Genomic DNA, 22,677 nt, shown 5'->3' with positions numbered 1-22,677 from the left:
GAATAAACACATAGCCAAGATAGAAATGTAATATATACATATGTATCTAACTTTTTACTCATCAAAAATTTGCCTATATTCCTACAACCCAGAGACACTGAATTCATAATGGTGCATATCCTTTTTTTTTTTTTGAGACGGACTCTCGCTCTGTTGCCCAGTCTGGAGTGCAGTGGTGCGATCTCGGCTCACTCACTGCCACTTCTGCCTCCTGGGTTCCAGTGATTCTCCTGCCTTAGCTACTTGGAAAAGTAGCTGGGATTACAGGCATGTGCTGCCACACCCGGCTATTTTATGTATTTTTAGTAGAGATGGGGTTTCGCCATGTTGGCCAGGCTGGTCTCCAACTCCTGACCTAAGGTGATCTGGCCGCCTTGGCCTCCCAAAGTGCTAGGATTACAGGCATGAGCCACCTTGCCCAGCTATATCCCTCTTATATATGCCATTTTACAACACAGATCATAGTTTTATAGTCTTAGTTTACTATGAACATTTTCCAAACTCCTTAAAATATGAATGCATTAATGGAAGCATGATTCCAATTTATGAATGTATCAACAGTTAATCACCTATCACTGGATATTCAAATTGCTTATTTTTATTTCAATTAATACTGCTCTTATAGGATCTTTCCTAGAAATTCTGAACCTCCTATTGCCCCACCATAATTACTTTAAGAGAGAATAAATTTTGACCAGTTTTCAAAGAAAAGTATCCCAGAAGAGTATAACCTTTCTCCATAAGATGCTTCCACTTTTGCACTGATGATAGATAAAATACATGTGCAACATCTGTTTGGGCTGTTTGGGAATCCTTCTGGCTCATGTGCTCTCAAACTAATCTATTTAGGGATTATCTATTTACAGATAATCTTGGAGATTGGCCTAGTAAGGATTAATATGTTTTTCCTCTATTCTCCTGATTATAAAACATATTTATACTTCCAGAAGCTTTTAAACCTATTCTGCAGAGAATATGTGTATAATTTATAATTGAGTGCTTCATTGTAACCTCTGTGATCTTTTCTATAAAATGAATGACATATATGAGACATGATTCTCCTTATACTATACAGGAAAACTGGGTTCTCAAATTAATGTTTCCTGAATGCAAGTGCTCTGACACCTCACTTCTTTCTAAAGGCTTTCCAGTGTTTGCTATCTTTATGGTTTTGACTCTTAATAAATTATTTGATGTATAAGGTATTAAAATTCATGGGTAAGGAATTTATCATTTATTGGCTGGTCACAGTGGCTCACACTTATAATCCTAGCACTTTGGGAGGCCGAGGTGTGCAGACTACTTGAGCCCAGGAGTTCAAGACTAGCCTGGGCAACACGGCGAAACCCAATCTATAAAAATACAAAAATTAGCTGGATGTGGTGGCAGATGTCTGTAGTCCCCACTACTCGGGAGGCTGAGGTGGGAGATTAACCTGAGTCTGAGAAGTCGAAGCTCTGGTGAGCTGTGATCGTGCCACTGCATTCCAGCCTGAGTGACAGAGTGAGACCCTGTCTCAAAAAAAAAAAAAAAAAAGAATTTATCATTTATTGAATGATTTGAGTAACTTGAGTTTTCTTATATCTACCGAAGGCTAAATTGTATCTGGGGGCTTTTTTAGTAATAGATTTACATGATTACACTCAGTGAATTCTTTGATGCACATTATGGCAGCGTGCAGTAATCCTCCCTTATCTGTGGGAGATATGTTCCAAGATCCCTAGTGGATGCCTGAAACTGTGAATAGTACTGAACCTGATTTCTGTCAGAACCCATTTCTATTCATGCCTCCCACCCACAAATTTAATGTCTTTTTCATCTTAGCACTTATCTTACACTGTGGCCATAACTTTTGCAGTTTGAGGTGTGACAACAAAACTAACACGTTTCTTTTTCCTTCTTCACAATTTCTCGGATAGAAGATTCATTCTTACTGTAAATCTTAACAACGTCAGCATGTATTTTTTTTCTTTATTAAGTCAAGAACTTTCACCATTTCAATTTAAGGGAGCACTTTATAGCTTATTTTTGGCGTATGCAAATTGCCAATATCACTACTCTTGCACTTTGGGGTCATTATACAATAAGGGTAGCTTTAATGCAAGCACTGCAAACCCATGACAGTCAATCTGACAACTGAGACAGCTAAGTGGCTTATAGGCAGGTAGCATATATAGCATGGATATAATACTGGACAAAAGGATGATTCAAGCCAGGCGCAGTAGCTCACACCCGTAATTCCCAGCAGTTTGGGAGGCTGAAGCAGGCGGATCACTTGAGGTCAGGAGTTCAAGACCAGCCTGACCAACATGGTGAAGTTCCATCTCTATTAAGAAAACAAAAATTAGTTAGGTGTGGTGGTGCACGCCTGTAATCCCAGGTACTCGGGAGGCTGAGGCAGGAGAATTGGTTGAACCCGGGAGGTGGAGGTTGCAGTGAGCCAAGATCGTGCCAGTGCACTCCAGTCTGGGCGACAGAGCAAGACTCCATCTCAAAAAAAAAAAAAAAAAAAAAAAAAAAAAAAAAAAAAAAAAAAAGATGATTCACTGATTTGCATCCTGAGCAGGAAAAAGCAGGGACAGTGCAAAATTTCATGACACTACTCACAATAGCATGCAACTTATGCATATATGTTGTGACATACAATGAGAGTTGATTTAACACTGAACGATTTCCCACATTCATTACAGTTGTAAGGTTTCTCCCATGTGAATTATCTGTTTCATGAGAGCTGACTTCCTACTGAAGGCTTTCTCACAGACATTGCATTTACAGGGTCCCTGTCCATATGAATTTTCTTAAGTTTAATAAGTGGTGCCTTCTGGATAAAGGCTTTTCCACATCCACTGCATTCATAGGGCTTCTCCCCTGTGTGAGTTCTCTGGTGTGCTATGAGGGTTGACTTCTGGCTGAAGGCTTTTGCACATTCACAGCATTCATAAGGTTTCTCTCCAGTGTGAGTTCTTTGATGTACAACTAAGTTTGCTTTCTGGATAAACCCTTTTCCACACTGAGTACATCTGTAGAGTGTCTCCCCAGTTTGACTTCTCTGACTTTTCTGAAGGGCTTGCTTTTGGTGGAGGGCTTTCCCTTGTTGATTAGGGTCAAAAAATTTCTCTGCAGGTTGAACTTTATGAAGGTTAGAATGGAGGCATACTTTCCAATATGCCTTACATCCATCATCTTTCTTTCTTACATAGCTTCTATTTTGACTAAGAAAGTTTAAATTATGTTTTGAATGCCTTTTCCCATGAATAATATTTAGGGAGTCTTTGTCTTACAGAATCAAAGTCTGTGCTGAGAAAAATGCTTTTTCTACATGTTCTGCATTCTTGATCACTTTCATCCTTCAGTGTTTCCTTGCCTATGAATGCAGCTTGCCACGGAAGTTTGTCTTGGCTTTCCTTGTAGCGATCTATCTGCTCATCAACTTGCCAGACTTCTAGAAGAAAGTGCAATGAATCATCAAACTTGTTAAATCTTTCCACTAGAATGTTATGGAATAACATTAATCCCTAAAGGCCCTGCAGTGAACTCCTATCAACATGACTTAAGCTGATGTAGATGGAGCCTCCCCATGTCCCACCACCACCACCTCCCCTGAGTGCAAGTACAAAGAAATGCTGGCTCAAATTTAACAAAAATAATTTAATATGCAGCCAAGCTCAAACCAAGAAAATAAATTTATTATGTGACAAAAATGAAGAAGAAATTTAAAGTGAGGGGGTGAACAGAAATTGAAGCTGTGTGGCTTTGCAGTTGGGGGGCTAAGGCTCTCATCATGAGTGTGAAGTGAATTCTAGGCCACAGGACACAAATGTGCAGAGAATTAGAATTGAGCTACCTGCTTAAAGCTGGGAGTCACAAAGGACATCTCTGTATGTAAAATAGGAACTAGAAAGATGCCACCCACTGGCTAATGAAAATGTTAAGAAGAATCAGGGGTTACTTACAAGAAGTCAGAACCACAGTCCTGTACCACATGTAGGAGTGCATTCCAAATGGACATTTGAAGTATAATACAAAACCCCCGAAGTTGATAAATTCACCTATAAATTGTTCCTGCATTAGTGAAACCAGTGGGCCCCAGCAGTGGCAATCCAAATAGTTCTGCAGTGATGCTTTCATAGCTTAGGGTACACAGAATTTCCATGGAAAATAACTCTCACTGAAAAGGAGTTCACAGTAAAAAAATTACAAACTTCAAAAGGAAATGAACCACAATGAGTTGAAAACTTATGTCTACAGAAAAGCCTGCACATGATGTTTATAGCAGCTTCATTCATAATGGCCCCAAACTGGAAGCAACCAAGATGTCCTTCAATAGGTGAATGGATAAACAAAGTGATCCACAATGGAATATTATTCAGCAATAAAAAGAAATGGGCTATCAAGCCATGGACATGGAGTAAACTTAAATGCATATTGCTATTTGAAAGAAGCCAGTCTGAAAAGGCTACATACTATATGATTCCAACTATATGACATTCTAGGAAAGGCAAAACTATAGAGATAGTAAAAAGATCAGTACTTGCCAGGAGAGAGTGAAAAAGGGATGAAAAAGCAAAGCACAGGGGATTTTTTAAGGGCGGGAAAACTATTCTGTATGAAACAGTAATGGTGGATTTTTATGCATTTGACAAAACCCATAGAACTGAACAACACAAAGAGTGAACCTTAATGTAAGATGTGACTTTAGTTAATAATAATGTATTCATTCACCGGTTGTAACACATGTACCATACTAATGCAAGATGTTACTATTAGGGGAAATTGGCGGGGTGGGGGCGGGCAGAGAGAGGTATAAGGAAACTCTCTGGAGAGAGATGTGTAAAGGGATGGAGATATACCATGAAAACCTAACCAAAAGAAAGCTGGAGAAATTACATTAATTTCAGACAATGATTTCAGAACAAGAAGGATTTTCTGGCACAAAGAGGGACATTACAAAATGATAAAACAGTCAATTCTTTGAGAAGAAATAACAATCCTGAAAGTGTATGTACCTAATAACAGCACTTCAAAATACATGAGGCAAAAATGGATACATCTGAAAGAGAAACAGACAAATCCACAATTATTGTTGGAGACTTCAACACTCTTTCTCTCAATAATTGATAGAACAAGTAGACAGAAAACCAGCAAGGATATAGATAATCTGAACAGCACCATCAACCAACTTCACCTAATTGACATTCAGAGAACACTGCATCCAACAACAGCAGAATATACATTCTTTTCAAGTGCATATGAAACATTCACCAAGATAGAACATATTCTGGGTCTTAAAACAAACCTGTACAAATTTATAAGAAATCATATTATGTGCAATAACAGTATTACAACAAAAAATCAATGAGAAAGGTACTTGGAAAACCCCAAATATTTGGAAATTTAAAGATATACTTACTTCTAAATAAGTCTTAAGGGGAATTTGAAACTATTTTGAATTAAATGAAAATACAACATACCATAATTTGTGGGACACAGATAAAACAGCAATTGGAGGGACATTTATAGCACTGAATGCATATATTAGAAACAAAGATCAAGCAGAAGAAAAGAAATAATAAGAGCAGAAATCAATGAAGTTGAAAATAGGAATGGTCTTCAAATGGTGAATGGCTAAACAAACTGTGGTACATCCATTTGGTGGAATACTACTCCGTGACAAAAAGGAAGAAACTCTGGGTACTCACAACGGGATGAATCCAACTGAGAAGTATGCTAAGTGAAAAGAACCAATCCCACAAACTATCATACTGTATGACCTCACTTATGTAATATTCTTGAAGTGACAAAATTAGAGAAATGGAGAACAAATTAGTAGTTGCCAGGGCTTAAGAAGGGGTGGAGTGGGAAGGAATGGGTATAGCTATACAAAGGCAACATGAGGGACCCTTGTAGTAATGGAAATGTTCTGTATCTTGACTTTCTCAATGTCAATATCCTTGTTGTGATTTGTAGTATAACTTTTCAAGATGTCACCATTAGTAGAAACTAGGTAGAATACATGAGATCTCTCTGTATTATTTCCTACAAGGGCATGGGAATCTACAATTATCTCAACATGGAATGTTTAATTTAAAAAATAGTCAAATATTCCAAAGAGGAGAATGGTGAAGAGAAACAACAACAACAACAAAAAACAAAAAGAAGTTTGGTTTGGAGGATGAACAGAAAATAAACAATACAATGGTACATCTAAATCCAATAATATCAATAATTATATAGGATATAATTGTCTAAAGGAGAAAAAACACAATCATAGGAACTGATCCATAAAAATAATTTATAACATCCATTCATAAAACTTTCAGAAAATCAGGATTAGAAGGAAATATCCTCAACCTTTATCAGGCCATCTATGAAAAAACCTACAAGTAAGATTATGCCTAATGGTGACACAGTAAATGCTTTTATCCTAAGATCAGGATCGAGGCAAGTATGTTGCTCTCGCTACTCCTAGTCAACATTATACTGAAGGTCCTAGCCAGTAAGTACAATAAGGTAAGAAAAAGAAATAAAGGCATTCAGACTGGTAAAAGAAATAAACTGTCCTTATTCATAACTACATGATTGTTTATGTAGAAAATACCAAACCATCTATGAAAGAGCTACTGGCACTAATATGTGAGCTTATTAGAAAGGTTCCAGGATACAAAGCCAATATGGAAAAATCAATTACACTTCTATAAACTAGCAGTGAGAAATAGGAAAGTGAAATATAAAACAACAATATACATACACACACTCCATTTATATTACCTTGCAAGAACATAAAACACAGGGGTAAATTAAACAAAATATGTGCAAGACCTATCCATTCAAAGCTATCAAATATTACTGAAATAAATTTTAAAAGACTGAAATAAACAGATATACAATATTCATGATTTAGAAGGCTAAACATTGCACATCAATTATCCACAGATTCCATGCAATGTCAAAACCCCCTGCAGGCTTTTTTACAGAAATTGGCAAGCTGATTCTAAAATTTCTAGGAAAATACCAAGGATCTAAACTAGCTAAAACATTATAAAAAAAGAAGAACAAAGTAAGAGGACTCATACTATCTGATTTGAACACATAATATAAGGCTACAGTAATTAAGACCTCTTGTACAGGTTGTGTATCATTTATCCAAAATGCTTGGAACCAGAAGTGTCTTGGATTTCAGATTTTTTTGGTTTTCAGAATGTTTGCATTATATATTTACTGGTTCAGCATGCCTAACCTGAAAACATGAAATCTGAAATGCTTCAATGAACATTTCCTTTGGATGCCATGTCAGTGGCTCAAGAAGTTTTGGATTTTAGAGCATTTTGGATTTTGGATTTCTGGATTAGGGATACTCAACCTGTACTGGTGTACAGAGTGACACATATGTTCAAGTACTTTTCAAAAAGGATGCCAAAGTAAGTTAACTAAGAAAGAACAGTCTAGAATAGACTGTGGATATTTGATAGTAACTTATCTTTCTTACTTATCCTCTCTTCTGCTCCAGTTAATCTGCTATTAAGTCTATATATTAAATTCTTTTTTTGTTGTTGTTTTTAAAGTTTGTGTTTCTTTTTCCTTTTTCATATATATTAAATTCTTAATTTTCAGTTTTCATTAGATTATTTTATATATCCTAGTTCCCCAGTGAAATTCTTACCCTTGATATTTTTTTTGAGACAGTCTCACTCTGTTGCCCAGGCTGGAGTGTAGTGGTGTGATCTTGGCTCACTGCAACCTCTGCCTCCTGGATTCAAGTGATTCTCATGCCTCAGCCTCCTGAGTAGCTAGGACTACAGGTGTACACCACCATGCCCAGCTAATTTTTTAGTAGAGATAGGGTCTCACTATGTTGCCCAGGCTGGTCTCAACCTCCTGGGCTTAAGGGATCCTCCCACCTCAGCCTCCCAAAGTGCTGGGATTATAGGTGTGAGCCACCACACCTGGCATCATTTTAAAGTAGATGTCAAATTACAAATGGATCACTTGTTGATTTGAGAAAAAGAAAGAATATTCTTTTCAAAAATGTTACTGGAAATGCGTATGTAAAAATACTATGAAAGTATGCTGACCCTTCCCTCACACCAGATACAAAAATTAAGTCATTAACAGTCACAGACTTAAATATAAGAACTAAAATTATGAATCTCCTGGAAGAAAACATATGAAAAAAACTCTATTACCCTGGGTTAGAGAGAGATTTGCTAAAAAGGACATAAAAAACATGAACCATAAAAGAAAAATTTAATAAATTGGACTTTATAAAAAAACAGAAACTTTTTTTTTCAAAAGATACTGTTCTGAACAAAACAAGCCATAGTCTAGGAGTAAATACTTGGAAAACACATAGCTGGTCAGGACTTATATCCATATATATTGATATAAATAACTCTCACAATTCAATAACAATGGCAAAATATTACAATAGACACTTCACCACAGAACATATACAGATGGCAAATAAGCACATGAAAACATGCTCAACATCACTGATCGTTACAGAAATGCAAATTCAAATCATAATGCGATCCCCCTACATACCTACTAGAAAGGTGTGTTGTTGGTGGGAAAACAAAATAGTACAGCCACTTTAGAAAACACTTGACAGTATCTTTTTTTTTCTTTTGAGAGACAGGGTCTCACTCTGTTGCCCAGGCTGGAGTAGAGTGGCATGATCTCAGCTCACTGCAACCTCTGCTTCCTGGGTTCAAGCAATTCTGTCTCAGCTTCCCAAGTAGCTGGAATTACAGGTGTGCGCCACCACACCCAGCTAATTTTTGTATTTTTAGTAGAGACGGGGTTTTACACTATTTTGGCCAGGCTGGTCTCAAATTCCTGACCTCAAGCGATCCGCCTGCTTCAGTCTCCCAAAGTGCTGGGATTACAGGCATGAGCCACCGTGTCCGGCCCAATGTCTTATAAAGTTAAACATATGTTTACCATACAGCCAAGCAATCTCACTCCAGATATTTACTCAAGAGATATGAAAACAAAGATCCACAGAAATGCCTACACAAGAATGTTCACCAGCTTCATTCATAATAACCAAAACAACAGGGACAGTTCAAATGTGCATTAAGTGGTACATCAACAGACAAACTGGAACACTACTCAGTTATCAAAAGAACAAACTGATACATGCCACAACATGGATGAGCCTAAAATGCATTAAGGTAAGTAAAAGAAGCCAGCCACATGACATTCTAGAAAGAACCAAACTAGAAGGAAAAGAGATCAAGCCTGGGATGAGGAGAGAGACTAAATTACAAAAAGAAACATGGAGTTTTTTGTAGGGGATGAAAATGTCCAATACCTTGATTGTGGTAGTAGTTACACAGCTATATATTTGTCAAAACTATACAACTGTACACCTAAGAAAGATAAATTTCATGGTATGTACATTATACCTTAATTTCATTTGAAAAAAAAAGAATGCAGTCATATCAGCATAAATATATAATGACCACATATGAAAAACACATATAGAAAATTATGTTCAAACAGTAACCTGTATAGCCAAAGATCATATGGTACCATTAGGGCATTTTATTTTATTAAAATACTTCATGAACACTAATGATAAAGTACTAACAAATATTGAACTCTAATTAATGATACACCTGTGAAGGTATTTAGGGGTTAAGGGTACTGATTTCTGTAACTTCCTTTGAAATGCACTACAAAAAAATCAAATTGATGGAAGGACAGAAGAATTGGCAGACAGACAGGAGATAAACATAGCAAAATGTTTATAATTATAAATCTAGGTGTTATTACAGAACACCCATATAGGGATTATATGGTGTTCAGTCTATAATTCTTTTACTTGTTTTATACAAAATTTTTCATAATAAAATGTTGAGGAGGAAAAGCTAAATAAAGAACAGCAAAGTAAACTGAAAGTAGAAAAAAGGAAATAACAGGAGAAATCAATAAAACAGAAAAATGGTAGAGAAAATTAACAAAGCTAAAACTTCTTTCTATGAAAAGATCAACAAACTTGAAATAAACTTCAGTTTGTACTACAACACGAGACTGGACAGTTTTCGTTATTATAATGAGGCTACTCTTGAAAGTAACAGTTCCTAGAAGATTTTTATTATCTCAGAATGACCAGTGAACTTATGGGACCAGCCAGTGGTTTCATCCAGGAGGCAGAGGGAAAAATACATTTTCTGAAATAGATTTAAATACAGAGGAACAAGGAAGAAATTCAAGTTGCTTTCTGATTCCAACCCTGGGAGTTTGGAGACTGCCTAGGAGTGACTCCACGTTATTCATCCACATACAAGTGGCTAAGAGCATAGACTGTGGGGCCACATAGCCTGGGTTGGAATTCTGGCCACTTCCCTCACCAGCTATCCCATCCCATCCTGCTCGCATGCTCATTGCTATCTCCTATTTCGTTGCAATTCCTCTCAGCAGATATTTCAAGTAGTGGATCTTAACCAAAGATGGGCATCAGAATCCTCTGGCGTGTCACTCAAAATGCACATAACCAGGCCTACCCCAGGCTTTCTGAAACAATTTCTAGAGCAGGGCCTACTCATGGGTATTCTGACAGATCCACAGATAACTATGTAATACATCTCTGGTTAACAACCACCACATTAAATTAAAAAAAAAAAAAAAAAAAAACCTTTTTAATGGATAACAACAACAATAAAAATGGTGATAACATTTGTTGAGTGCTTCCTTTATCCCAGGCATCCTTTTAGGTGCCTTACATGCATCAAATCATTAATTTCTGACAATCGTTCAGTTCTATCATTAGCCCCATTCTACAACAGGTAGAGAGGCCAACCAATGTGTGCACAGTGATAGTTAGTGAGGGAAGTGGCCAGAATTTCAACCCAGGCTATGTGGCTCCACAGTCCATGGTCTTAGCCACTTGTATCTGGATGTATAACAAAGCTCCTTCCTCTGCCCAGGTCCAAAACAATCAGTGCAATATTTACTGAATGTCTTCCACCAGTCTCACACTAGAACATGTCAGAACAGGATGTAGGCTCTTACGTCTAGGGGTTTGTGTTCAAGCTAGAGAAATGAGCCACTGGCCCTTAGCTAGATTTTTTTTAAAGTTAGTCTATGAAATGCACAGCTATATTATTTAAAGTTACAAATGTAACCAATAAAGGAACTAAAAATAAGCATTTAACAAACTTGTAAAGAGCTGGGGAGTGGAGGGCCAAAGTGTGAGGGAAATCCTTACTTTTCATAGAGGGGAGATAAAACTGAAAACCCACAAAATGCAGATATAAAGGTATTCCCTAAACCTATGGAAGTGCTCAGAACCAAATAGAGAAACCTTTACAAGAAGCTGCCCTTGGAAGGCATGACTGGGAATGTACCTAAGATTACTTTTTAGCCTATACTGTTCTGCACTCTTAAACTGAACATATAAATGTCTGTATTTTAATATAATAGAGTTTTTATTATGAGAGAATTGGGACTCAGGAAGGTGGGCTGTGCCTGAATTTGTTTTTCCTCCCTTCCAGGATAGCACTGAAACAAGAACAAGACACACAGTCATTACAATTCCAGGCATCACTGGAAGAAGGCAAGCATACTGTCAGCACACCAGAAATCCTGATGAATCTCTTGGCAGCAGATGTGGAATTACACTGAGCACTAAAGAGGTTATCATTGCCTAAACATTCCTGGGGGAAGCTACAGAGTGGTAGGAGACACAAATGCCAGCACAGGGAGGATCTCAGAGAGCTGGTGTGTGCGCTGAGGAGTGGGTTCTGGACGAAGCCATCTGAGGAGTCATCTGTAGGTCCTTGGGGCCCGCACCTGACTGCAGTTGATGCTCTGAAATTAATCTCTAATGAGCAGTGGTTCTCAAGCTTTACTATGCCTATGGTATCCCTGGGGAACTTGTTGAAATGCATATTCTCATTCAGAAAATCTAGAGTGGGGCCTCAGATTCTGATTTTCTACTTAGGGCCCCAACAAAGCCCAAGCTGCTGGTTCAGGGATCGCCCTCTGAAGAGTAAGAACATTCTAAACAGGCTTCTTTGCCATAGGACACTGAAGGGGGTACTATGAAGGGGAGAGAAAGAGCAGACCAGTGTATCTGAAGAGTTTCTGGATCCTTATAGGCAGCCCACAGGAAAAACAGACAAGGAAAAAGCAGCTCTATGCAGGACTAAAATGCAGTTCACTGAAGTATTCCACCCTGGGAGTAATGTCCTCTCAAGTGTGTTTATATTGTGAATAAGTAAAGAGATAATATCAAAAGCAAGAGTTAAGTGGGAAGTCTGTATTGAAAAGTGGAGGAATCTAATAACAGGTAGTATCAAGTCAGATCTGTAAGAGTCTGAGAAGAAATAAGTAGAGAAAACAGAAAATGGTGTGAGGTTTACAGTGTTAACTACAAACAGAGCAGGTAAGAATGTGGTAGGTACCTGGCTGGTAAAGGTCAATGGCACAGCTTTGGTGTCCATACTGGCTCCCAAAAAAAACAGGTATGATAATATACCTTAGGCTAAAAAAAAAAAAAATAGTCCAAATTTCAGCCTGAAAGGGCCCACAGTATGCCCAGTAAAGAGGAAATGCTGACATCTATTAATACATCTACTATGGTGAAAATACAAAAGGCCAAGAAGGTAGGAGAATAAGTCTTAAACACTTCCATAAAGGTGGTGGGAGAGGAATGAGAAGGGGCTTGGCACTTCTCACCAGCAAGCCAGGAGGCTGGAAGGTAGAAATGGGATCTCAGAACAAGAGTGGCCACAACCTATGTGAACGCCAAGCAAAGAACACAGAGACTGTAACTGGCTGCCAGGCAGAGGCCTCATGTGCACATGACAATACCTCCGTTCATCAGTCTAGGCGTGTCCACAAGTCCGGGGCTCTTAGAAGGGCTCCTGAGCGCATCCCAGAAGCCAAGCTCTCACGAACCAACCTGGTCCCCTTTCCCCGGCCTGACTCACCTGGCCTGTCCTCACCTGCACAGGTGCGCACCGGGGTCCCTCCATCTGCCCTCCAGGACTCTTCTCCTGGTCCCAACCTGAAGATCATATCTGGTTTGGCAAGCAGATACCCTGTTCAGGGGAAATGACACAGGACTTCGTTATTAAAGCTGAGGAATTCCAGAACCTAGGCCCATCCCTGCAGGCTGAAGGTGGCACGGCCTCGGTGACGGCCCCATGCATCCAGCTTATCTGCCCCTCAGTACAGAACAGTCACAAAGCAAGCAATGGCACCAATATGCTGTCCGGCGTCCAAACGGGACTACGAATATGACACAGTGGGCTGTAACCCAAACCCACTGAGGCTTGTAACCCACACTCATTGTTCCCAGGCCCCGGAGCTTGGAGCAGCTGAGAAAGAAACACAGTACTGGGGGCATTCTGCATCACACTGTGACGCGGTCCCTCACCCACGGACACCAGGTGGCTGTAGTTCTCAAGCATGACGTCCCTGTAGAGGTTCTTCTGGGCAGAGTCCAGTTGCTGCCACTCCTCGAGGGTGAAGTCCACGAACACGTCCTTGAAGGTCAATGATTCCTGTAACGGCACATTCCTCTTTAGCACCCCGGGACCAGCCTGGGGCACTGGGACATGGCACCTCACGCACATGGAGGGTTTACTCTGTGCTCTCTGAAGTCCTCACACGTACTAAAGATTTCGATCCTCGCCGCCACCCTAGGAGAAACTTGACAGATGAAGAGCGCGAGGTGCACAGAGCCTAAGTAACTAGCTCAGGTCACATGGCCAGGAATGAGGGATTCGAATCCACGCAGTCTGGCTCCCGCACCCACGTCGGCCTTTCTCATGTAATCGCTCTTATGACAGTCACTAGTCAGTTCGGCACCATATATTACATAGAGTATCTACATGACTAAAATCATTTTGAACTTTATAGGAGAAACATATAGGGTATGAGAAATATCTTACCCTGGAAATTCATTCCTTCAACACATGTTTACTGAATAGAGGCCAGGCTGGTAAGTCCTGTGAAGTAAAGATTAATACAAAAAGATACATCTTGAACTCAAGGAGCTTCGGTTTAGTAGAGGGTGAAAAGTGACACTTAGACACTCACAGACGAAACGGAGGAAGGGAGGAAGCCTGCCTCACAGGGACAGGGACCGATGTAGGACAGGGTCCGGGTGGCCCACAGAGGAGGAAGTCAATTCTGCTTGGGGCTGTCAGACCAGGCTTCGCAGGAGACACAGAGCTACAACAAACAGTTCTAAACCTAGCTAACCAATCATGACAAACCATTCTAACCTTCATTCATCAATCATGAGACAAAGAACAGGAAGCCAGAGGTCTGTGGCCTGGGCAGCTGACCAAGGCAAAAGGGGAAGGGTGTGTGCTTGGCCTTGTCACCACCAAACAAAAACTCACTTCTGCAAGTGCCCCAATTCCTCGCAAAGACCACTACCCCCCGTTTCTGCTCCGGATCCCATCCTGTCATGCTCTCACTTTGGTGGCCTTCAATTCAAGCCACTTGTTGCACCCATAAGGCCCAAACCGGCCACAGTGGACACCAGTTTACCCAGCTGTGTGGAAGGAGAGGAGACAGGAAAGGCAGCGTGCCAGAGGGCGGTGACAGCCAGGTTTCTCCAGCAGGAGGGCTTCTCAGAGCAATCCAGGAGCTATTAGCCCAATCTGCCCCTCCCTCGTGATAGCTCCGGTGCCCGGGAACAAAACCACACTGCCGAGTGCTAGGATGACATTGCTTGGAAGCCCGAACCTGTTCCATAGACCAATATCTCTTGTAATGGTCCCAGTAACATGGCTTCCAGGGTCCTAGCAAAAGATGTGCCCAGTTACGTATCACTGAGTGACAATGGACTCAGAAAACCCCAATCTGGCCGGGCGTGGTGGCTCACACATGTAATGCCAGCACTTTGGGAGGCCAAGGCGGGCAGATCACCTGGGTTTGGGAGTTCAAGACCAGCCTGACCAATATGGTGAAACCCCGTCTCTACTAAAAATACAGAATCAGCCAGGCATGGTAGCGCATCGCTCGAGCCCAGGAGGCAGAGGTTCCAGTGAGTCAAGATTGTGCCATTCCACTCCAGCCTGGGCAAGAAGAGCGAGATTCTTTCTCAAAAAAAAAAAAAAGAAGAAAAAGAAAACCCCACTCCATGGCTTCCTACCAGCTCGTCAGTTTACTCAGTCCTCCCAGTCCAGATGCAGTTTGTTTACCAATCCGGAGTCATTCTTATTGGAAGTGATGTCACCTGGTTTGATATTGTGAAATATATATTTGGTTTTTGTCCTGTCTCCTGGCAAAAAGCTCCTGCAACCCTTGGAATAGCCCCTGAAGTGATCAAAAGTCTTATATATATTAATGAGATGACTGCTGGCTAACAGCCCTTAGGTAGCATCTGGATGTGGGCTGCTCACCAGAAAACCAGGCAGGATTAGAGGGCTGGGACTTTCATCTCCAACCTCCAAACTCCTGGGAGGGGAGAGAACCTGAAGGTTCAGTTGTTCACCAAGGGCCAATGATGATCAGTCCCACTGTGGCCAGGTGTGGTGGCTCGCTCCTGTGATCCCAGCACTATGGGTGGCTGAGGAGGATCACTTGAGGCCAGGAGGTTGGGGCTGCAGTGAGCCAAGATCGCACCACTGTATTCCAGCCTGGGAGACACAGCAAGACCCTGTCTCTGAAAAACAACAACGACATCTAAAGGACTGGGTGGGTTCGGACGGCTTCCAGACAGCTGAACACTTGGTGGTTCCCGGATGGCGGTGAGTCCAGAGAGGGCACGAAAGGTCCGTGGACCTTCCCACATCCCTTGCCCTATGCATCTCTTCCATCTGGCTGTTCATCTTTATCCTCTGTATGTCCTTTATAACAAATAGGGGAAAGAAACTCAGTTTCCCTGGGTCTTGGGACTCACTCTAGCAAATTAATCAATCTTCAGGAGGGGGTCGTGGGAAACCCCAATTTGTGGCCCATCCGTCAGATGTATAGGTGACATCCTACTTGTGACTGGCATCTCAAGTTGGGGCAGTCTTGTGGGACTAAGCCCCAACCTGTGGGAGCCGACGGTAACTCCAGGTAGACGGTGTCAGAAGGGAATTGACCTAGAGGACACCCAGCTGGTGTCCACTGCAGAACTGCCTGGTATATGGGGAAACAGCCTGGGGCCTGGGATCACAAGTGGTGTCGGAAGTGTTGTGTCAAGTGAGAGAAGACAGTAGAAAAACGTGGGTGTTGTTCCCTTCCTTATCTTTCAGACCCAGTAAAACAGCCGTCATCCCATTATGAAGTTTCCAGTAACACAGAGCTAAATATGACAATGATGAGAGTTAACAACTAATAGATCCTCTGAGTAAAGTGTCAGCGGTTACTTCATAGTAAAAGTATCTTAAATCTCTGCAGAAAAGATATCATCAGAAAAATCCGGCTAGGTATTTATGGAGGGAAGAAACTCCATAAAAGTAAATTACTTATCTCACTCTGAGCCCCCAAGTAAATTACAGATGGATTAGAGATTTAAATGTGTAAAAGATAACCATAAAAGTGAGAGGTAAGTTAAAAGTTTTTATAGTTTTGTAGTTACGGATAGTCTTTCCCCAAATTCATAAAATATACGGCTCTAGCGTGATAAAGTTGACTACCTAGACATTGGAATTTTTTTTTTTTTTTTTTTTTTTTGACAGAGTCTTGCTTTGTTGCCCCAGGCTGGAGTGCAGTGGTGCAATCTCAGGTCACTGCAACCTCCACCCCTCCAAGTTCAAGCGATTTTCCTGCCTCAGCCTCCCGAGTAGCTGGGATTACAGACATGTGCCACTATGTCTGGTTAATTTTTTGTATTTTTAGTAGAGATGGGGTTTCACCATGTTGGCCAGGCTGGTCTTGAACTCCTGACCTCAAGCAATCCACCTGCCTTGGCCTCCCAAAGTGCTGGGATTACAGGTGTGACTCACCACAGCTGGCCACTCCTATTAATCTTTTCTGAACTTTGATTTTTTTTCACTTAGACAAAAGTATTCCAAACATTCTTACATGTCAGCCAATTTTTATCATGACAGTTGCAGAGTACAGATGTGGCAATTTATTTAACCACTCTCTAGTCCTCCTAGTCCACGTGCAATTTGTTTACCAATCAGGGGTCATTTTTACCATAAACAATGTCACTTGGTAGTACAGCTATCATTCAACCATTATTGGATTCTCAGGAACACGGGACATTTAGGGCTTTCTCCTTCTACTTTTTGCTAGTATGAATAGAACTGCCTTGGACATCTTTATGGACATATAAATATTTCGCTAGGATGGAGTCCTATAAATGCAACTGCTGGTTAAAATAAGAAAAAGATCTTTAATAAGAACAGCCAAATTACCTGTCAACCAGCCAGTACTCTCATCCACAGTGGCTCTTATCTATCTTTTCAAAGTTTACCACTCTCATAGGTAGATGACAGCATGTATGTGAGTTTCAGTAATGATTATAATCTTTTTGTATGTTTCCAGGCCACCCATATTTCTGTTGCTATGAGTCTTGATTCTGTTGGGTTGTCTTGTCTTACTGATGTATTAAAGGTCTAGGGTAAAATTCTAGAAAGAACATTGCTGTGTTAAGGATATTTGCAATGTAAATTTTGATATATATAAATCAACTATTCCACCACAAAATGCTGTATACAGTTTATAACTTCTTTGCTGTTTTTTTTCTACATACCTGACTGTACTAAGTATTATCAACCTTTTTGATGTTTAAGAATATGAATCATGATACATGGTATGCTATTCTACATTCATTTCATATTCTTTCAGTTATATATTAGGTGTAATCTTTAATGATTTGTTAGAATTTTAGTGTATAAAAGAAGTTAGCTCATGTGGGTGTTTAATAATTTTTAAGATTTTCCATTGTGCTACCTAGAAATTTCTAATGTCGGGGCTGGGTGCAGTGGCTCACGCCTGTAATCCCAGCACTTTGGGAGGGTGAGGCGGGTAGATCACTTAAGGTCAGGAGTTCGAAACCAGCCTGGCCAACATGGTGCAACCCCATCTCTACTAAAAATACAAAAATTAGCTGGGCATGGCGGCGGGTGCCTGTAATTCCAGCTACTCAGGAGGCTAAGGTGGGAGAATCGCTTGAACCCAGGCGGGGGAGGTTGCGGCAAGCTGAGATCATGCCACTGCACTCCAGCCTGGGTGACAGAGCGAGACTCCGCCTCAAAAAACAAACAAATAACAAAAACCTCCAAACAGAAAAGCATAGTAGGAGCATATTTTCTTTAAAAACAATCCATGCCAAATTTTGTTGTTTTGTATATATATATAAAAAACAAAAAGTTTCTGTAAGGCAAACAGTTAGTAGAAGGGCTGAGACTGGGTGCATTTGTTGGAGCGCAACAGAAAGGAAGGAATGAAAATCAGCCCTGTTTTCCCAGCTTGAAAACTGGGGAAAGTAAACATCTTTTCAAATGGTTTCACACTTTTTTCTCATAAATTGCCTGCCTTATCTTTTTGACTATATGTCCACCACATTTTGTGTCTTCTTTCATCATTTTTCATTTTCTATATATGAATTCTTTGCATATCATATGCATTGCATGTACTTTCTCTCAGCCTCAAATTATCTTTTGACTCTATAGGTTTTAACATCTTAATACGGTTTAATCTGACAATCTTTCTCTTTATGGTTTCTAGGTTTCCCATCTTCATTAAAAATGTTTCTTCTGATTTCCCATTGTGCTGAGGTGGGTGGCACGGCAGAGAAGGATGACGCCGGAGTTTGACAAGGAGGTAACTTTTGGAATTCTCCACTTTATCAGTACTTACAGGATCCAGAACACACAGACTTTGAAATATGTTCTCTATCACCAAAAACGGAAAAATGCACCACAGAGGAACAACAAAAGCTTCCTACAAGAGTCCTACCAAAATACCTGGGATACAGTCATCACTCAATGAACATAAACTCCACTTACTGGCATGCTCAGGGAATGGGTTATTAAGCAATGCATCCTGTTAAAAGTGGCTGAAACCACCAAAAGTTGGATTTTTTTTCTCGGCGCAGTAAGAAAGATGATTTACTTCACAAGTTGGATATTGGATTCCGACTCACCTCATTGCCTACCATCCTGCAACAGGAAGTCCTGTTTCGAGAGGATGTGGAGCTGACTGAGCTACTTGATGCCAGCATCCTGTCTGCAGGGCAACCTCAACAACAGGAAAGTGGACGCCTTCCAACACTTTGCTCCCTGGCAACCCCTAATGTTTGGGGTGTCTCAATGCTATTTGCCTTCATTAGTTTGCTAGCTATGCTTCCCACTTGGGGGACTGTATCTTCCTGGCTGGTATGGGGAGTGATTTTATTTGTTTATTTGGTCATAAGAGCTTTGAGATTACGGAAGACAGCTGAACTACAAGTGACCTGAAAAAAATACAGTGTTCACTTGGAAGATATGGCAGCAAACAGCTGAGCTTTTACTAACCTTGAAGACAAGCTTTACATCTCATTCAAGAAACTGAAGTGATTTCCAGAGGATTTATATTTTTGCTTGACAGGGTCAGTGCTGCTTGTCCATTTAATAAAGCTGGGCAGCATCCCACTTAGCACCTCATCGGTCTCTGGAAAGCTGTCTACAGAACTTCCAAGCAGCAAGGCTATCTATCCTATAGATGCTTAAAAAAAAAAAAAAAACCACCCCCTGAACTCTGAAAGTGACAATGTAACCAACTATATCTGTGTGGTGCCTTTTAAGGAGCTGAGCCTTGGACTTAGTGAAGAGTAGATTTCAGAAGAGGAAGCACCTAACTGTACAGATGAATTCAGCCTGCCTGCGTCGAAGGTTTTGTTCCAACTGTGGGTGGCAGAGTTCAGAATTCTTTAGATGGTTAGCCCTATTACTTTCTACAGCCAATTCACCTCCTGGGCCCTCACTTACTCCAGCACTTTTGCCTCATCATACCTTGTCTGATGTGACTCAAGGTCTACCTCAGGCTTACTATGCCTGTTTGGAGGAGCTTAAGTGTAACTCTGAATTCTATCGGTACTTTGAAACTCAGCACCAGTCTGTACCAGTGTTTATCCAAAACTCAACAGAGGTCAAAAGAACTGAATAACGTTCACACAGCAGCGTGCAACTTGCAGCTCCAGGTGAAAGCATTATTGAACGAGGTAATAATTCTTGAACATTCACTTGAAAGGTTTCTTTGTATTAAAGAAACACAAGAACTAGTGCCAGAGGCTTATCAAATCCTAGAACAGAAATTAAAGTTGATTCAGCCCCCATGTTCAAACAAGCAACAATTGCTGGGAAGAGGCCATTTCTCAGGTGGACAAACTGCTATGAAGAAATATAGATTTAAAAAAAGGCAAGCCTGAGGTAGTGTGTGAAAACCAACATCGTACATGGGCACCTTTGACACAGCCTACTCTACACATTGCAGACAAAGATCCACTCCCTGAGGAGGATAAACAGGACTTAGAAGCTTATGTAGATGATATAGCTATCAACAGTGATTACAGAACGGATGACTTTTATTACTTGTCTAAAGAAGACAAAGAAAGACAGAGGAATAAGCATGAAGAATCTAAGAGGGTACTCCAAGAATTAAAAGCTGTGCTGGGATTTAAAGCTTCAGAGACAGAAAAGCAGAAGCGGCTGTAACTGCTATTTTGTGATCATGCTATGTTGAAATCCTTGTCTCCTGCAGACCTAGTGAAACACACAAGTAATTCAGAACCATCAATGAATTCAGATGCAGGAAAGTCAGTAAAAATGATACTGAAGAGGAAAATAGTAAACATAAGTGACAATGCAACAAGCAGGACTGAGCATTTGTGTGATGGCTCTCTAGAGCAGGGCTATCCAATCTTTTGGCTTCCCTGGGCCACATTGGAAGAAGAATTGTCTCAGGCCACACATAAAATACACTAACACTGATGACAGCTGATAAGCTAAAAAAGAAATTGCAACAAAATCTCACAATGTTTTAAGAAAGTTTACAAAATTTTTGCTGGGCCACATTCAAAGCTGTCCTGGGCTAGATGTGGCCTGTGGGCCATGGGTTGGACAAGCTTGCTCTAGAGGGTAAAAATAAAGACAATTCTGCAAATGAAGTCTTCCTCCAAGGAGCAGAATAGAGAACATGTTACCAATGCAAGGGCAAAGATGAATCTCAAGCAGATGGAGGCGGTCTGGCCTGGTGGTCCATCCTGGTCTCCCCTCCACCTCCCAGGGACTCCAGGGAGTCCTCAGACCTCCATGAAGCAGAGGCTGGCATGGCTACAGCAGTGACTGGATTTTACCCTCGCTACTGGCCTTGCCGCAGAAGTGGCTGCTAGATCTCTCTCCTTTACCACCATGTAGGAAGATACTTTTAGTGATGAGGAAGAATAACAAATAATAGATAGAAATAAAAATGAAGTAGAAGAAAAGTAAGAACCAAGATTCACATGAAATGATTTTAGGTTGTTCCCTTTGTGAAAGTATTTAGCTTCAAGACTAGAGAGGGAATATGGGTGTACGTTTACTGTATATAAAGTTAAGATGTGAATTTACAGGCAGAACCCTGGTTTGAGTAACTGATCTGAAATTAGTAGTTCCCTGTAAATGACAGATCTTTCAGGAAAAAAAGAGAAAGGTAAGGGCTCTATTGAATAAACTGTGGTTTTATTTGTGGTATAACTGATCAATCTTAGAAATAAGTATTTTTAATAAGAAATGAATGATCATTTCTTGTCAGAATTTGCTACCATAAAGTGATATGGATAATTCTGTTACAAGAACATTAACATTTAGTATGACTCTTTTCTACTGTATTCTTGCAGTTAATAATTGCAGCTATTATGTTAATAACAAGTTGTTTGGTTTTCTTTATACTAGTCTTAAAACAAAGATCCAGGTTCTGAATTTAAAAAATTAATTCATATAATTGATATGTGCTGGGGCTTGGAACTAAGTAGTAGTTTCAGAAGTACTTGGGCTATGACGCTCCTTATGTTTCTTTATTTGTGTGTGTACTTAGTAGTTAATTTAAAGATGTCCTAATGATCATTAAAAGAAGAACACTGGGCTGGGTACGGTGGCTTACACCTGTAATCCCAGCATTTTGGGAGGCCGAGACGGCTAGATTATGAGGTCAGGAGTTCGAGACCAGCCTGGCCAATATGGTGAAACACAGTCTCTACTAAAAATACAAAAATTAGCCAGGTGTGGTGGTGTGTGCCTGTAGACCCATCTACTTGGGAGGCTTAGGCAGAAGAATCACGTGAACCCAGGAGGCAGAGGTTGCAGTGAGCCAAGATTGTGCCACTGCACTCCAGCCTGGGCCACGTAGTGAGACTCTGTCTCAAAAACAAAACAAAAAACATTGTACCATTAAAAATAAAAAAGGTTCTTGCACTAAGCAAGGTTATCCCAATATCCTCTTAAATTTTCATTTAATTTTTCAAATATATATTTAGGTATTTGATCAATCTGGAATTGACATGTATATGATGTAGAAGAGTTTAACTTTCTTTCCATCCAAATGGAGACTCAATGGTGCCACCATCATTCAGTAACCACTTTTTCCACATAACTGAAATGCCATTTTTATAATCTCAACTAACAGAATCCTATTTAAGCAATACAAGAACTCTAAAAGCACAAAAGTGTGAAATTTGACATTAAAAACACATTAAGTATCCACTCCCCAAGATGTATAAGACAAATCAAAGCAAATAATAAACTATGAAAAATA

At 40.3% G+C, this 22,677-nt stretch overlaps 1 protein-coding gene and 1 pseudogene across 3 annotated transcripts; one reads left to right on the top strand and one right to left on the bottom strand.

Moving 5' to 3' along the window:
• Positions 1–2,656: 2,656 nt before the first annotated feature.
• On the bottom strand, positions 2,657–14,257 carry KRBOX4 (KRAB box domain containing 4). 3 transcript variants are annotated; one of them, XM_017519827.2, is made up of 4 exons: positions 13,388–14,253; positions 12,954–13,049; positions 5,007–5,050; positions 2,657–3,439 (listed from the first exon to the last, which is right to left on the bottom strand). In XM_017519827.2, exons 1-3 carry the CDS (start codon positions 13,584–13,586, stop codon positions 5,007–5,009), a joined length of 339 nt encoding a protein of 112 aa, XP_017375316.1. In that variant the 5' UTR covers positions 13,587–14,253; the 3' UTR covers positions 2,657–3,439. The 3 variants fall into 3 exon arrangements, with proteins under 3 accessions (XP_017375316.1, XP_017375315.1, XP_017375317.1); XM_017519826.2 differs by having other exon boundaries at positions 2,657–3,442; positions 13,388–14,252; XM_017519828.2 differs by lacking the exons at positions 2,657–3,439; positions 5,007–5,050 and adding an exon at positions 8,857–10,175 and having other exon boundaries at positions 13,388–14,257.
• A 4,661-nt stretch (positions 14,258–18,918) lies between these two features.
• Positions 18,919–20,909, top strand: LOC108297182 (annotated as a pseudogene).
• The last annotated feature ends 1,768 nt before the right edge of the window (positions 20,910–22,677 follow it).

Source organism: Cebus imitator, unplaced genomic scaffold (assembly GCF_001604975.1).
Source record: "Cebus imitator isolate Cc_AM_T3 unplaced genomic scaffold, Cebus_imitator-1.0 Scaffold778, whole genome shotgun sequence".
Taxonomy (NCBI): domain Eukaryota; kingdom Metazoa; phylum Chordata; class Mammalia; order Primates; family Cebidae; genus Cebus; species Cebus imitator.
The sequence above is the reverse complement of the archived record's forward strand: the minus strand, read 5'-3'. Positions and strand labels throughout refer to the sequence as shown.